Here is a 15,596-nt window from a genome sequence, read left to right on the forward strand (position 1 = left end):
TAAATGTTATCATGTTTAATCTCAAAAAATATCTCATTAATTCATCATCGTCATCATAGTAAACTAATTTTACAAGAATTTGCAAGTATTTTCCACCAAGAAAAAAGAAACTTGTCACCTTCCTTGCGATTAAGACAAGGAAAAATGAGATGCAAAAAACACTCATAAATAATTCCATTTTCTTATGTACAGATGAATAAATATTTTATTCGGTCTTCTGTAAGCTATACCTTGCGGAAGAAAGCACTCACTCCTGTCGGATCATGCACGACAGTAGAAGAATGTCAAAGTCGCGTCGGGTTAGACCCACCATAATGGCAGATTAACGTGAAACAATAATTCCAACAATGACTTCGATTACACTATTTCAGACATACAACTATAAAAGAAAACACACTGTTAGGATTGGGCACTATTTTAGCGTTAAATTGCCGGCCGCGGTGGTCTAGCGGTTCTAGGCGCTCAGCCCGGAACCGCGCGACTGCTACGGTCGCAGGTTCGAATCCTGCCTCGGGCATGGATGTGTGTGATGTCCTTAGGTTAGTTAGTTTTAGGTAGTTCTAAGTTCTAGGGGACCGATGACCACAGATGTTAAGTCCCATAGTGCTCAGAGCCATTTTTAGCGTTAACATGCACACATAGAAAGGGGTCAGGCGCAGGCCATAACCTCTATAGATGCCCACCCACTCCGTAATTGTCAGGGATGAAACGACGAAACAACAGGTATTTTGACAACACGTGCCACAGAACCTAGCAAGTTTTGCCGCCCTCATGGAGCGGGTACCAGGTGTGGGCCGCAGCACCCTCCACCCTTTTGCTATTCCTCTGTTTTCCATATCGTAACGTTTATCGCGGATTTGATCTACGGTACAAGCGATTAACTAACTAATTAACCTATACTGGATGTTATCTTTACCATTTTGTTTATTATTGTCTAGCTTACATCGTACTGTGTTATTTACTTTGTAGACAGAAAGGACGACGATCGTGTGTACAATGATCAAAGATCCCTGAATCAATTATGATAAATCAAAACTAAAACACTGAGCAAACTGTTTGATTTTGTAATTTTATGAGAATCTGTATTGTTTAAAGATACGTAAGTTTTCGTGATTACTGTTAAATCTGAAAAGTCATCTACGTGGACAGATACGGCTACTGTAGATCATCAATTCATTTACACCGTAATAACAATTCGAATTAAAATTCAATTTTCACATGTATTCAGCCACCGGAGCTTAACTTTCCTGTTTCTAACGAAGGGGGGAGTATTGTTGCATCTGCAAAAATCGAAGATATACCTACGACACAAAGCTGTGGCATATCTGTGAATCGAAGCTCACTGTATTGTACCACAGTTTGTGTGGTGCAGAAATACAGAATGCAGAGCGCATTGTACGGCAGAGCACAGTGTACTCGGCTTGACGAAGGACGTAGTTATTGTAGAGCGTTCAAACTTCTGTCTTGATTATTTGTATACATCAGTTGTAGCCATTACAACATGTTTATCTTTGGATATGGTTCATTAATGTGGAAAGCAGACTTTCCCTACGTGCAAAAAATTCCGGGCTTTGTTACAGGCTATATAAGAAGGTTTTGGCAGGCAAGTGAGGATCACAGAGGCGTTCCCGGCAAGGTACTGTGTTAACTCTGTACATAAATTTCTTGTGTTTACTCTCTTCGATACATGGGAATGATGTGTGCTATTGAAATATTTTTCAGCCTGGTCGTGTGGTCACTTTGATCTCGACGCAGAACCCAAAAGTAAGTTTTCAACGCACTGTTGCAAACCACATTACGTGTCTTAAATTTTGCATTGTATTTTACTTTCCATGTTTACAGTTTCGTGGATTAGTTTCTATGTGTGACACACCTTTTGTGAAACGATTGTGGTATTGCGCAGAAAAAAATATTTGTTTATCTGAGCGCACTCAACCACAGGGTTAGAGAAAGTAAATGTAAAATATTAAGCACTTAACATCCCACTCATGTGAAACTGATATGAAAAAAGGAGTTGTTTCATATTTAAGACAGAACAGTGGTCAGCACGTAGAAATGAGTGCTTGCGAATTAATACTGGGAAATAGTACCACTTTCAGTTGAACATTTATATATATTCCCACTGGGGAAACTGTATGAGGCGTATGATTTTCGTACAGTGCTGTGTGTCAGACAGCAGTAAGAAGTCAATAGTGTGTGGAGATTTCAGTGTGGAATTTGTAGAGGATTCTGATAGGAAAAAGATCTGGAAACCTTAATTGGAGCCTGCAATTTGATCTCAATAATTAGTTTTCAAACACGGGTGGATATAGATAGCAGGATCCTAATGGATAATGTTTGATGAAGCACGAGCCGAAATGTTTTCAAGACTAACTTACAAGAGATGAGCTGGAATGGAATTTATAAGGAACAAAATGGTAACAAAATTTTATTTATTCCACAACATATTCATATTATTCGGAAATAAATTTCCTCATAAATTAAACTGAAGTGACATTAAACAGCATGTATAAAGCCATGACTCACTAGATGGATGAAAGTATATTTTGAAAGGAAAAAATGTATTTGTAAGAACAAGTGTAGATCCTATAAAAGTTTTGCACTGCAAAAAACTGCTTGAAATTACTAAGAAAGTTGGTTTAAGAAGATCAAAGAATATGAAGAATGTAAAAAATTAGTTATTCCAAAAACTGACTTAAATCTACAAGGTGTCCCTGCAGGAATGGTCAGTATTGAGAGATAAGATAGGAATGATCATATGAACCAGAAAATCTATTAAAAACTGCTCTAAAGTGCATACCTTAAGAGTGATGAGCACTAAATTTTAGCTACTGTGAAACAAATCTCTCCTACTGCAGGATCTTTGCTTTCCACACTTTGAGAGGTATTAGTGTGGACCAAAATAAGAAGGGAAAAAATGTCCAGTAAACGTGGCCTCTGAGGTGAGCACTTTTTCATTTTTGTCACTGTGAAACATTTGTCTTCTTCTGAACAAGTGCTCATAGTTCCTGAGGTATGCATTTTAGAAGATATGTGTACAGGACTTTTTTGCTTCAAAAGATAGTCCCCTCCATATCCCTAAATATGAATAATTCCTCTTGGACATCTTGTATATGGAATGTTGTGAAGAGATATCGGGCAACAGGCCACAGAAGGAAGGATAGCATTGCTATTTATTGAAATATGAGTGATCAGCCACAGGTAGCAGGTATGTCCGATGACCAATTCTTAAATGTAGTAGAAAATATAGGGACAAATAGTTAAAGAAAAAAATCAAAGCAGTATCTTGAAAAAGTAACTCCTCATAAAATACGATGATATGGATGTCTCGCACACTTCCTCTGAATTTTATTTAATGAAATAACATTCTCTGAAAAATGAAAGCTTATCGGGATTGGATGGTGTTTCTCTGAGTACTTAGCCCCCTCTGATAAGCACTGAAATGTGTAATCTGTCACTAACTCAGGGCAATCTTCCAGAGAGAGTGCAATACTCAATTGTTAAACCCCTCTATAAGAAATGTGATATGAGAGACATCAATTAAGAGTGGGTTATTGCTGATGATATTTACCAAAATTTTTGAGAAGGTGATGTATTCTACGAGGTGTGTTAAATAAGCAATGCAACATGTCCTTTTTCTTGACTAATTTTGGCTGATAAAATGTAGAATTTGTTGTGGGATATCATGGAACGTTAAAGCTTCAACCCCCATAGTTTCATGAAGTTCCAAAAGTTGGCGGTGCTACAAGTTGCCTTCAAAATTGCATCTGTAATGGAGGTGAGTTCCCAGCAAAGCACTGTCATTGAGCTTCTTTAGGTGGAAAACCATAGCATCAGATATTCATAGGCACTTGCAAAATGTTTATGGAGACCTGGCAGTGAACAAAAGCATGGTGAGTCATTGGGCAAGGCAACTGTCATAGCAACAAGGCCGTGCAAACCTGTCCAATCTCCCATGTGCTATTCAGTTGAACACAGCAGTGACTCCTCCAGTGTTGCACTTCAACTTATTCATTGCCTCAAAAATGCATACAAACTTCTTCTCCACGACAACCGAGGCCTCATATAAGTCTGCACACCTGAGAGGAGCTCACAGAATTTCGTTGGACTGTTCTTACTCATTCAGCTTACAGCCCAGATTTCACACCTTTCAACTTCTGTTTGCCCAGTGTAGGACACACTCTATGACAAGTAGTATGTGGAGGATGGAGAGGTTATTGATGCAGCAAAGACATCGACCAGTAGTGTGGTACCATGCGGGCATATGGGCCCTTTCAAAGTGGTGTAAGCCCGTTGCATTGAACGGAGATAATGGTGTAAAATAGAATTTTGTAGCCAGAAGAGTGAGCAGTAATATGGTGTACTGGAATCCTGTATAAAACCAACCTACTTTCAGGGGAAAGAAATGTGTTGCATTACTTACTAAATGCTCCTCATACAATAGTATCCCACCTGAGCAACAATAATATCACCAGTAAATCACAGGTGGGATTTCAAAACTTGCTCAGCTGGGAATGTCATTTACACATTCACTCACCAAATTTTACAGGAATGAAATAACATAATAGCATAATTTGGTGTTTACTGTGCCCTAGCTAAGGCATTTGACCGTTTGAATCATAATGTTCTCGTAGATAAACTGAGATTTTCTATAATTAATGATATAGCAAACCAATGGATTTAATATTGAACCAAAAAAATTCAGAAAGTTGCACTTAACAATTCAATGAATGTAAGCAATGGAGATCCTTCTGACTGGGGAGAAATCACTGATGTTCCCCAAGGCAGACTTAGTTCTCTTTGTGGATGATGCTAGTGCTGTAAGAAATCCAGATATACATACAGCAACAGAAGAAAAGCTAAATAATGTTCTTGAAAGTATTATTGAGTGATTGTCAGTAATGGTCTCTCATCTCCCTGTTTCAAAGACCTATAGCAGTATACATAATTGATAAGTGGAACTCATGATAAGTAAATAACAAGGGCAGGAACTTCACATTTTTTAGATCTCCTGGTTGATAAGAGCTTAACCGGGGAGGGGGAGGGAAGAATGGAACACCTAAAACAATGTGACTGAGCCACATTTACAGTTCAAATCATGGGAGAATCAAATCAATAAGTTTGACATATCCTGCTTATTTTCGTTCAGTAATGTCATAGGGAGTAACATTCTGAGGTAAATCATCTTTAAGAAAGAAAATATTTGTTGCTCAGAAATGTGCAGTAAGAATAACACACAGTGCTGACCCATGCACATTGTATAGATATCGTGTCTGAGGAGGTATTGCAATTGGTTACAGACTACTGCTTCACAGTATATTTATTCGAACATGAAGTTTGTTGTAAATAGTGCATTTTAGTTCAAAAGGTACAGTTTTGTGCATAATTACAATGCTAGAAGAAAACAAATTTATATTCCCTACTCTATATTAAGGTTGTGTTTAGCACAAGAAGGGAGTCCATGGAACATTAAACTAAATTGTGCAGTGGAGGGGGGTGGTGAAATATATTTACACATTTTACCAAAATTCAGTATACTGGTCACACCACTAGCATTCAGCATCAAGTGTTGCTAAACGAAATCAGTAGTTTATTAGCAACTCCAAGCAATTTCCAGTGAATCTTTTTTTCTTGTAATTGCAAAATTAAAATTTTTCTGAGAATATGGATTTCGTGGTTACTGTCTGTTGTCAGTACAGAAGTGCAAGCATTTCACCAGCTCTCTTTGGTTTGTTTAATGAAAGTAGTCTTACTAATATTTTTGTTGCTTTCCTTCAAAAGAGAGGTGGGAATTAACATTTCCTAAATGTCAACTTCTGTTGTTTTAGACATGAGCATATGTGCTAGCTCTAGTTTCATTTTCAATAAAAGTCCATTCTACTCAGCTCAGCCAAACTCATTGTTACCTCATTTATAATGTTACTATTTGCAAAATGTTTACTGAAAAAGTAAGCTGTGTGGTATGGGAGGAGGACCATTTGAGCACTATCGGATTTAACATCTGAGGTCATCAGTCCCGAGAACTTAGAGCTACTTACACCTAACTAACCTAAGGACATCACACACATCCATGCCCGAGACAGGATTCGAACCTGCGACCGTAGCGGTCGCGCGGTTTCAGCCTGAAGCGCATAAAACCGCTTGGCCACACCTGCCGGCAAACAGAACATATATTTGACTTGTTTTGGGCAATGTTAATTTTCAGTTTGTTGGATCCTTTACTAGCAGTCATGTTCACCTAATAGTGACAAAGCCTTAAATATTATTTTTGTGTATCTCAGAGATTAATATTTAATGTAACAAATGATTTTAAAATTTCTTAGGTCTTGGACGGTACAAAAACATATTGTAAGCTTGAAGTTAAAGCATATAGAACAGCTACTTCACACTCGCCGTCAGGATGCATTGGTTTTGTCATCAACAAACTGATATAAGCATTTCAGGTTTTTGTGTAGCAGAGTTAGAAATCAGAAATCATTTCTAGAAACATTAATCACTAATGACATAGTTATGAAAATGGGCAGGAAGCTATACATCTTCTGTAAGTTATATCTTAAAGATGTCATTGTGTTTCACACACAAGGGCCAAAACATAATTTAATTTAGGAAAGAACATGTAGAGAGAATGAAATTTTCACTCTGCAGTGAAGTGGTGCTACTATGAAACTTCCTGCCAGATTAAAACTTTGTGCTGGATCAGGACTCCTGCTCGGGACTCTTGCCTTTTGTGAATAAGTGCTCTACCAACTGATTAACCCAAGCACAACCTGTCCTCACAGCTTCACTTCCCCTAGTATATCATCTCCCATCTTCTGTGCTTCACTGAAATTTTCCTGTGAAACTTAGAGGATTAGCACTCCTGGAAGAAAGGATATTGTGGAGACATCACTGAGCGACAGCCTGGAATGCAAGTCCTGCAAGTTTCGCAGAACAACTTCTGTGAAGTTTGGAAGCAGGAAATGATAGACGAGCAGAAGTGAGGGTGTGTCAAGAGTTGCGCTTCAGTAGCCCAGTTTTGTAGAGCACTTTCTGGTGAAAGGCAAAGGTCTCAGGTTAAAGTCCCCATTTGGCACACAGATTTAGTCTGCCAGAAAGTTTTAGCATGCATAGAAGTTGTGGCTCACATTTGGGCAAATAAATTAAACTCTTTTTAAAAAAGTGAAAGAATTATTAAAGATTTTTAGAAATTGGCTTTGGTGTACCTAGTCTTTTTATCTGGGAGCCTAATTTCAAAGTGAAGTACAAAATGCAGAGAAGTTGTTTTCTTGCCAGGAGGACAGTGCATGAAGCTCACAGGCCACTTTTTGATCTACAAGGAATTTGTCATATGTATGAAGGACGAAAGATAATATCTATATGCATGTTGTTGGCAAGGTCTGAAATTGTGAATTGTATTAAAGTGTTCCTTCAAAAAAGAAAATTTAAGAATCTGGTCACCATTCAGATCCTGTAACACTGCAAATGGTGCTGAAATCTCAAATTCTAGAAGACACTAAGATGCAACATAGTCTGTCAGCTTCTACAGGGACTTTGAATCATCACCACTCATAAACTATTTTTGCCTCAGATCCCTTTGACCAGAAGACTGTTCTGGAGAGAGCACTGGGTAGATCCATGTACAGGACAAGTGGTAGATTAGATGAAATGTATTAGTCGCCTCCCTCTGTAGTAAAACTCCAGGACATGTTTGGAGCATAGAGAGCTATCTTGCACAAAATCACCTCCATGTCTGTCAAAGCAGCATGAATTCTACAACAAAGAACATACAGTGTTCAACTTGCACAAACGCTGTACTCCAAAGTGTTATAGGTAGAAGTAATTAAGTGGCTTCACCTATTCAGAAAATTCAGTTGCCATCTGGCTGCTACTAGAGGGAATTTAGTATGGGACGTTTATGAGGTTTTTGTCGGGACTGAAAATTCTTGGGAGGCAAAATGTAAAGGGGGACTCTCACGAAATAGGGCTGGCAGGGAACATTGAATGTATACAGAGAAAGGCGGTATGCATAGTCGCAGGTTTGTTTGACTCGTGAGTGTGTCACTGAGTTGTTGGATGAACTGAACTGGCAAGCTCTTGAAGATAGACTGAAACTATCCCAACAAAGTCTACTAACCAAGTTAAAAGATCTGGCTTCAAGCGATCACTCTTAGCATATACTAAAATCCCTTACATACTGTTCCCATATGGATTGTGAGGGTTAGATTAGATTAATTACAGCATGCATGGAGGAATTTAAACAATAACTTTTCCCACACTCAGTATGCAAGTGGAATGGGGGAAAAAGCCCTAATAACCAGTACAATGGGACGTACCTGTGCCATGCACGTCACAGTGGTTTGCCAAGTGTGGATGTAGATTTAGAAATAAAAAGTATCTTTCATGATGCGTGTCACATCTACTTGTACAGTGTAAATTTAGCTAACTGCCATGCATTATGTTAAGGATATACGAGATGTGATTGGAAAGTTTTAAGAATGAGCTTGTAATTGTACAATTGTGGTACTTACATGCTACTGTGATGCATCTCCTTCAAAATAGTCCCCTTTTGACTGAACACACCGACTCCAACGGTGTTTCCACTTTTGGAAACATTCATGTAGTTTTTTTTTTTTTTTTTCATGAAGTGTGTTAAGGACGCCTTCCGTATTTGCCTGGATGTCTTCAATCGAGTCGAATAGCTTCCCTTTCAGTGAAAACTTCAGTTTAGGATCAGGTAGAAGTCCACAGTGGCCAAATCAGGGGAATATGGTGGTTGTGGAAGCACAGGAATTTTGAATTTGGTCAAAAATTGAATGATGGAGAAGGCACAATGAGCCTATTGTCATGGTGTAGCACCCAACTCTTGTCTTTACACAGTGCAGGCCTTTTCTTCCACACCATTTTGCGCAAACGCTCAAGAACACACATGTAGTATTCCTGGTTAATTGTCTGTCCTCCAGGGGTAAGTTCATGATGCACTCGACTGGTAGAATCGAAAAAAATCGCCAACATTGTCTTTACCTTTGACTGACTTTGCAGTGCTTTTTTCAGTCATGGTGGACCTGGAGTCTTGCACTGTGAAGACTGCACTTGAGTTTCAGGATCATATCCATATAGCCATGATTCATCACCTGTAATTACTCTATTTAACAAATCTGGGTCATTTTTAGTCCAGGAAAACGTAGTTTACTATAAACATTGATGATAGTTAAATAAACGGGTGGAGTTCATTTACTGATTCCAACTTCATATGAATTGGAACTGGCATCATATGAGCATACACAATAATAAATACTGTTCCTCCTTTTCCGACAAAGAGGAATACAAGGTGTGATTGGAAAATTTTAAGAATGGATCTGCTACTGTTTACTGGTTTGGCAGGAAGGTACACGGAGGGTGGGGAGTGAGTCATTGCCATGTCCTTGAACGCTCTCTGGCAGGAAGCACTGTTTCCTTTATTCAATTCATTGTGGCAGCTGGTTGAGTGCAGTTCTGTTAGGGCTTGTTGCTGGGTTCTGTGTGCGTGAAAATGGATGTAAAAACTGAGCTAAGAGTTTGTGTGAAATTTTGTTTTAAAACCGGGAAATCGGCTTCTGATACTTATGAACTATTAAAAACAGCTTTTGGAGATAATTGTATGAGCCAGTCAAATGTTTTTGTCTGATTCAATAGATTTAAAAATGGCCGCGAATCGTTTGAAGATGAACCACGGTCCAGCCGTCCTTCTACCTCAAAAATGAATGAAAATGTTGTGAAAGTTCGCAACTTAGTGCGCTCTGATCGTAGACGTGCAATAAGGGAGATGGCTGATGGACTTAATTTAGGTTTCTGTGCAGTTCAGTCAATTTCAACTGAAGATCTGAACACGCGTCGAGTGTTCACAAAATTCATCCCAAAAGTGTTGTCAAGTGACCAGAGACAATATCGACTTGAAGTGTGCCAAGAAATGAGTAATAGGCACAGCTTTCAAACGTATTAAATAATTCCAAACTATATATCCAAGTTTCAAAAACATACAGATTCCAAAGCACACACCATCTGTGCACACTGCTTACAACTGAAGTTAACAACTCAATGAACTAAAAATGTGTTCATCTGCATAGTATCTCCACTTGATATTCAGTGATGCCTTCCTGTTAAACCTATAGGAAATGAGGCACCAACAATCTTTAAAACACTGTGAACCAGAAGTGAGCACTGATGGTGATGTTGCTATCTTGTAGCAAAAAACCTGTATCCAGCATCTGGTCCATGTGGTAGCATAAAGTTCATGATTATTTCATTTAACTCATAACTGATGTGCATAACTGCAATCAACTAGTCACAGTCCTACACGCAGGCCATAAATATTCCTCATTATAGGTTGTGAATCTGAATATTCTCCTGCCATTTCTGAGGTCTTAGTTGGCCAAACATTATTTCTCCTTTCTTGCTTTAAAAGTTCATGCAATACAAGTTAACTAAACTTGAAGCACTGTCTGTTTATCCTTTGCACTGAAGGATTCAGTTGACTGCACGGTCTTTTGAAACTTGTTCCTGAGTGTACTTAATGCATTTCCAGGTTCGGAAGTGGTATGCACTGACAGCTTAATGGTCAATGGATGAACCAGTTTTGCATACACACATGCAAGGTGCAGTGAACTATGTTTCTTGGAAAATGGATGCAGTGTATGAACTGCTGAATTGGTGGCAAGCAAATGAGCCCTCAGCCATTCTCGTTCTTGCATTGGCAAGATGCTTTTAATCAGCAGTGGCTCCCTCAACAACCTTCAGGCTATAGATCGTGCTATCCTTGTCACCCACTAGTCACAACTGTCCAGGATCTTTCTGACCTCCATCAAGCTGGATGCCCAGTCGTCTTTGTTTGGACACCTGGCTATGTTGGGGTCTCAGGGAATCAACAGGCTGACTGCTTGGCAAAGTTGGTTCCCAGGTTGCAGATTTTGGAAATGGTGGTTCCAGAACTGGACCTTCAATCAACTGTATACCATCAGTTGTTGGATGTCTGGAACTCAGAATAGTTTGCCTTGGACTCCCCCAAACAAACAAGGGCAATAAAGGATTACATGACCAAGTAGCTGTCTTCCCTTTATGCTTCTCACCAAGAATTCACTGTCCTTTGTTTGTTTACAAATCGGTCACACTTGGGCGACTCACAGGCACATTCTCTGACTTGAAGATCCACTTTGCTGTCGATGTAGTGCCTGGGTGTAGTCCACATTCTTCTAGACCGCCCAAATTTTGTTACTTTGCAGCGATCTCTTAACCTTCCTGACAATGCTACCTCAGGTTCTAGCAGACGATGACAAAGGAGTGTGAAGGTGGTTTCTACTCGTCTCTGTGAGGTAGGGCACTTCGGCCTCATTGGCCGCCTGAGGGGCCTTGCCTGCTCTGGCCTGGGGGTCCCATGGCAGCCCTTGCTTGGTGGTCTGACCTGAACCTTAGCCTTCATATCTTTTTATTCTCTTTGCTCTTTTATGTTTGCTATTTTTAATATTTTTTATCATCTTGTCTGTGTTGCTTGTTTCCTTGGGGTAACAGATGGTGAGCTGATGCTTGTGGGATGCAGAGGATGACTCTCCCAACACATACCATGCTCTTGGGACCTCCAACTGCATTGTGGGCGGAGTGCCTTGTCCATCTTATCCCCTCTGACTCCCCTCCTAGTTCTCCTTGATTTTCTCTGTCTTATTGTGTCGTGCTTACAATTGGGCTTCCCAGGATTTGCCTTTTTTATCCTTGTTCTGATGGTTATTCCTGGTTTGACACACACAGGATGAAGAGTTTGATGACCGTGCAGTTTGGTCTCTCTAACACCGACAACCGACCAACCAACTTGTTCAGTTACTAAAATTGTTGATGTTCTGTCAAAGAATTTAGAACACAGAAAGACATCACTGGCAACATTTTAACATCAAAACATTGTGTTGAAATGAGCACACTCCCAACCTACTCACTCTTTCATGGATGTGCAGGTAGTCAACACATTTTACTCTCGTGTGGTAACTGTCAGAACACAGTCCTTTCCACAAGAAACTCTAAAACTCAATCGACAGACTCTTCACGATAGCTTACAATTACGGTTGGGCCACAAATTTGGAAAACTGCTTTGTTTGTGTACCTGTTCACAACTGAAGTGTCAGTTCAAATCTTCTTCAGTTAAACTGAGATGTGGAAGTTCTCTCAAGAGAATGCAGTACTACATTGTACTGATGAACAGTGAAAAATCTGAACATTTTTTTGGATTGGCATTTTTTTAAGTTAATTAAGAAAATTTTAGAAGACTACCAGCCAGGAGAACTTTGACACACACCTACAAACCAAGGATATCATTTCAGTAATAAAGTTACTATCTTTCAAATAAAAAATAAGCAATGCAATGTCAGGAACTGTTGCAGAAATTTAGCATTTTAAAAATTACACCAAAAATCACATATGTGAAATGGTACCTGGGCCACTGTCTTTGCCAGCCTGTGTCTTGGGTCAGGAATTCTTTTGGACAAAACAAAATATGGATTTCTTACTTGGAGCAGAATTGTAACATATGTTGAATTCAATTCTGAGGCTATGAAATTAGACCCCACTGCCTGGATTGATATGGATTATGCCTACAATAAAAAGTTCATAAATTCTTGATAAGAACCTTAAAATTTAGTCACATGTCCCAGATATTAAATATTTACGTTCTGCAACTGCTGTATTGTGGTTAATATCAGATTTGTTGTTTATTCTTTTGGTGATCTTCAGTTGGAAGAGTGGTTTGATGCAGCTCTCCATACTAGTGCATCCTGTGCGAGCCTTGTTATCTCTGCATAACTGCTGCAGCCTTCATCCATTTGAACTTGTTTGATGTATTCAAATCTTGGTCTCCCTCTACAATTGTTATGCTCTACGCTCCCTTCCGTTACCAAATTGATGATTTTTTAATGCCTCAGGGTGTGTCCATCATTAGATTCCTTTTTTCCCCTCAGTTCAGTTCATCACCTCATTAGTGGTTTTGATATACCCAACCAACTTTCAACGATCTTAAAATATTTTATTCCTTTCTTGCCTGACCTAGTTACTGTCCATGTTTCGCTTCTGTATGTGGTTATGCTATATACAAATGTCTTCAGAAAAGTATTCCTAACAAATAATTTAATTCAGAATGAGATTTTCACTCTGCAGCGGAGTGTGCGCTGATATGAGTTTGGAAGGTAGGAGACGAGGTACTGGCGGAAGTAAAGCTGTGAGGACGGGGTGTGAATCGTGCTTGGGTAGCTCAGTTGGTAGAGCACTTGCCCGCGAAAGGCAAAGGTCCCGAGTTCGAGTCTCGGTCCGGCACACAGTTTTAATCTGCCAGGAAGTTTCAAATAATTTAATGCTTGATGTTAAAAAAATTCTGTTTTCAGAGACACTTTTAATGCTTTTGTCAGTCAGCATTGTATATACATGTAGAACGTATCACAGTTGGTCAGTCAGGCAGAGACATAGCAACTAGGCCGCTGAACATGAATGCAGCTTTGTTGAGCATGTGATGGTACAAACGAAGGCCAAAACTCAATGTGTTGGAAGCCCTGGAAATTAACAAACATCTAGCTGACAGTACAGATCTAATCTTAAATGTTCAGACACAGCTTAACACTTCCCCTCTCCTAAACTTCACATAATCATTTGTGTTTTTCATTACTTCCCACATGGTCTGGTCCTACGTATTCCCCAGTTTACTGTATTCATTGAGTTCTTTTATTTTATCATTGTCTCAAGTAGTGTTTTTATTTTACTTGGTTCTTTTATTTAAAACAAACTGTTACATAGGCATAGTTTTGAGTATAGTGTTAATGTTTTTCCTGTTTGCTCATTTTATATTTGTGTGCTTGTCAACCTTTTACTTTTTCAAATGCAGCACCACCATGCTCTGAGATGACATTTAGTGTATGTTGCCTCACATTCCTCCATTTTCCTGCATGTATTCTTTTCTGTTTATCTTATTGCTATCGCTGAAGTTCCATATGTATTCTGTAGCTACACTGATAATTCTTTCTTCTTTGAATTATTTTGTGTATCTCGCCATGTTTTGTATCTCCTGAAATAGCCTTGTCAAGCACAAATTTTATGTTATTTTATTGGTTTTATTTATTAATATAAACTGTTATGTAGGCTTACTGTTCCAGTTTTGTGTTAGTTTCCTGTTTACTCTGTTTATATTTATTTACTGATCAACTTTTTATTTTTTACATTACATTACCACCACACTGTGTAAGATGTTATTTACTGTTCATTTCTACTTCAATCTAGGTGTGTAACTTCTGTTCCAATGTCATGTACAAAACATTATAACTTCTATGGCGACAATAGTCAGTAAATGTCTGAAGATGCCCTTGAAAGCTGAAAACCGGTCTACACAATAAATGTAATACTGTAGAACAAAAGCAAACTAGTGCTTTTCATTTATTATAATGTTCTACCAAAACCGACAGAAGATTCAGTTAACATGGTATAAACATAAGTGTCTTTCTTTAACCTGCCTTCTAAGTTGGGTTGTAGGGTCAGTATAGCCTCAGTCATTCCTACATTTCTTCAGAAATCAAACTGGTCTTCCCCAAAGTTGAATTCTAATAGTATTTTTCAATCTTCTGTAGATAATTGGTGCGAATATTTTGCAATCATTTATTAAACTGATGGGTTAGTATGATATTAGTTAAATACATGAACATCTATGGAAAGGTCCCAGAATGTTTTGCTTATGAATGATAACAATAGGCATATAGTACTAGGTAGGAAGCTAACTGAAGCCAAATATTTCACACTGAAATTGTAAATTGGGATTGGAGTGTGTATCCTGAAGATAGCTTGAACACTAGTGGTTGAGGCATGTTAATAGTCATTAAAGGTAAGATAATGTCTGGTGAATGTGAAATAATTTAGGTGAAGGTAAGCGTTAAAGGGGGATCAAACATGGTTATCAGATACTCTTGTAGACCCCCATGCCTCAGGAACAGTAGTGGCAGAACATTTGAGACGAAACATGGAGAATATTTCACATTAATTTCCTGATCATATTATAGTATTAGGTGGAAATTCCAACTTACCAGCTATAGACTGGGAGAGTTAAGTCCTTAAAGCAGTTAGTATGGATAGGGAATGATGTGAAATCGTTCTAAATGTCTTGTGTGAAAATTAACTTACGCGGCTAATGAGAGACCAGACTCATGAAGGCAACATATTAGATCTCGTATCCACCAACATGCTTGAACTTTTATTAGACTCTGTTAGTGTAGAACAGGGAATTGGTGATCATAATGCCATTGCAGGACCTTAGAATATGGCTGTAAATAAGAATATAAAGGAAGGTTGTTATATAATAGCAACAGTGACAAGAAACGGATTTCAGATTACTTAAGCAGTCAACATGAAGATTTCATCTGCTGCACTGACAATTTTTAGCTTTCGTGTACAAATTACAAGAACATTCTGCAATACACTGTAGACAAGTATGTGCTGAGCAAAGTTGTGAGAGGTGGACAATACCTGTCATGGTTTGTCAGCCATGGTAGAAAGCTACTATGAAAGCAAAGATAACTTCACAGCAAATTTAATATAGCTAAAGCCTCACAAACAAAAACTGAAGAAAGCCA

At 38.7% G+C, this 15,596-nt stretch overlaps 1 protein-coding gene across 1 annotated transcript in view; it reads left to right on the forward strand.

Moving 5' to 3' along the window:
- Nucleotides 1–1,363: 1,363 nt before the first annotated feature.
- LOC124555113 (putative glutathione-specific gamma-glutamylcyclotransferase 2) overlaps nt 1,364–15,596 on the forward strand; it is a 32,398-nt gene continuing 18,165 nt past the window's right edge. The window contains exons 1-2 of the mRNA XM_047128916.1: nt 1,364–1,636; nt 1,723–1,764. Of these exons, the coding sequence (XP_046984872.1) occupies nt 1,502–1,636; nt 1,723–1,764 (177 nt within the window). The 5' untranslated portion in view covers nt 1,364–1,501. The remainder of the gene's footprint in view (nt 1,637–1,722; nt 1,765–15,596) is intronic.

The sequence above is a fragment of the Schistocerca americana genome, chromosome X (assembly GCF_021461395.2).
Source record: "Schistocerca americana isolate TAMUIC-IGC-003095 chromosome X, iqSchAmer2.1, whole genome shotgun sequence".
Classification (NCBI taxonomy): Eukaryota; Metazoa; Arthropoda; class Insecta; order Orthoptera; family Acrididae; genus Schistocerca; species Schistocerca americana.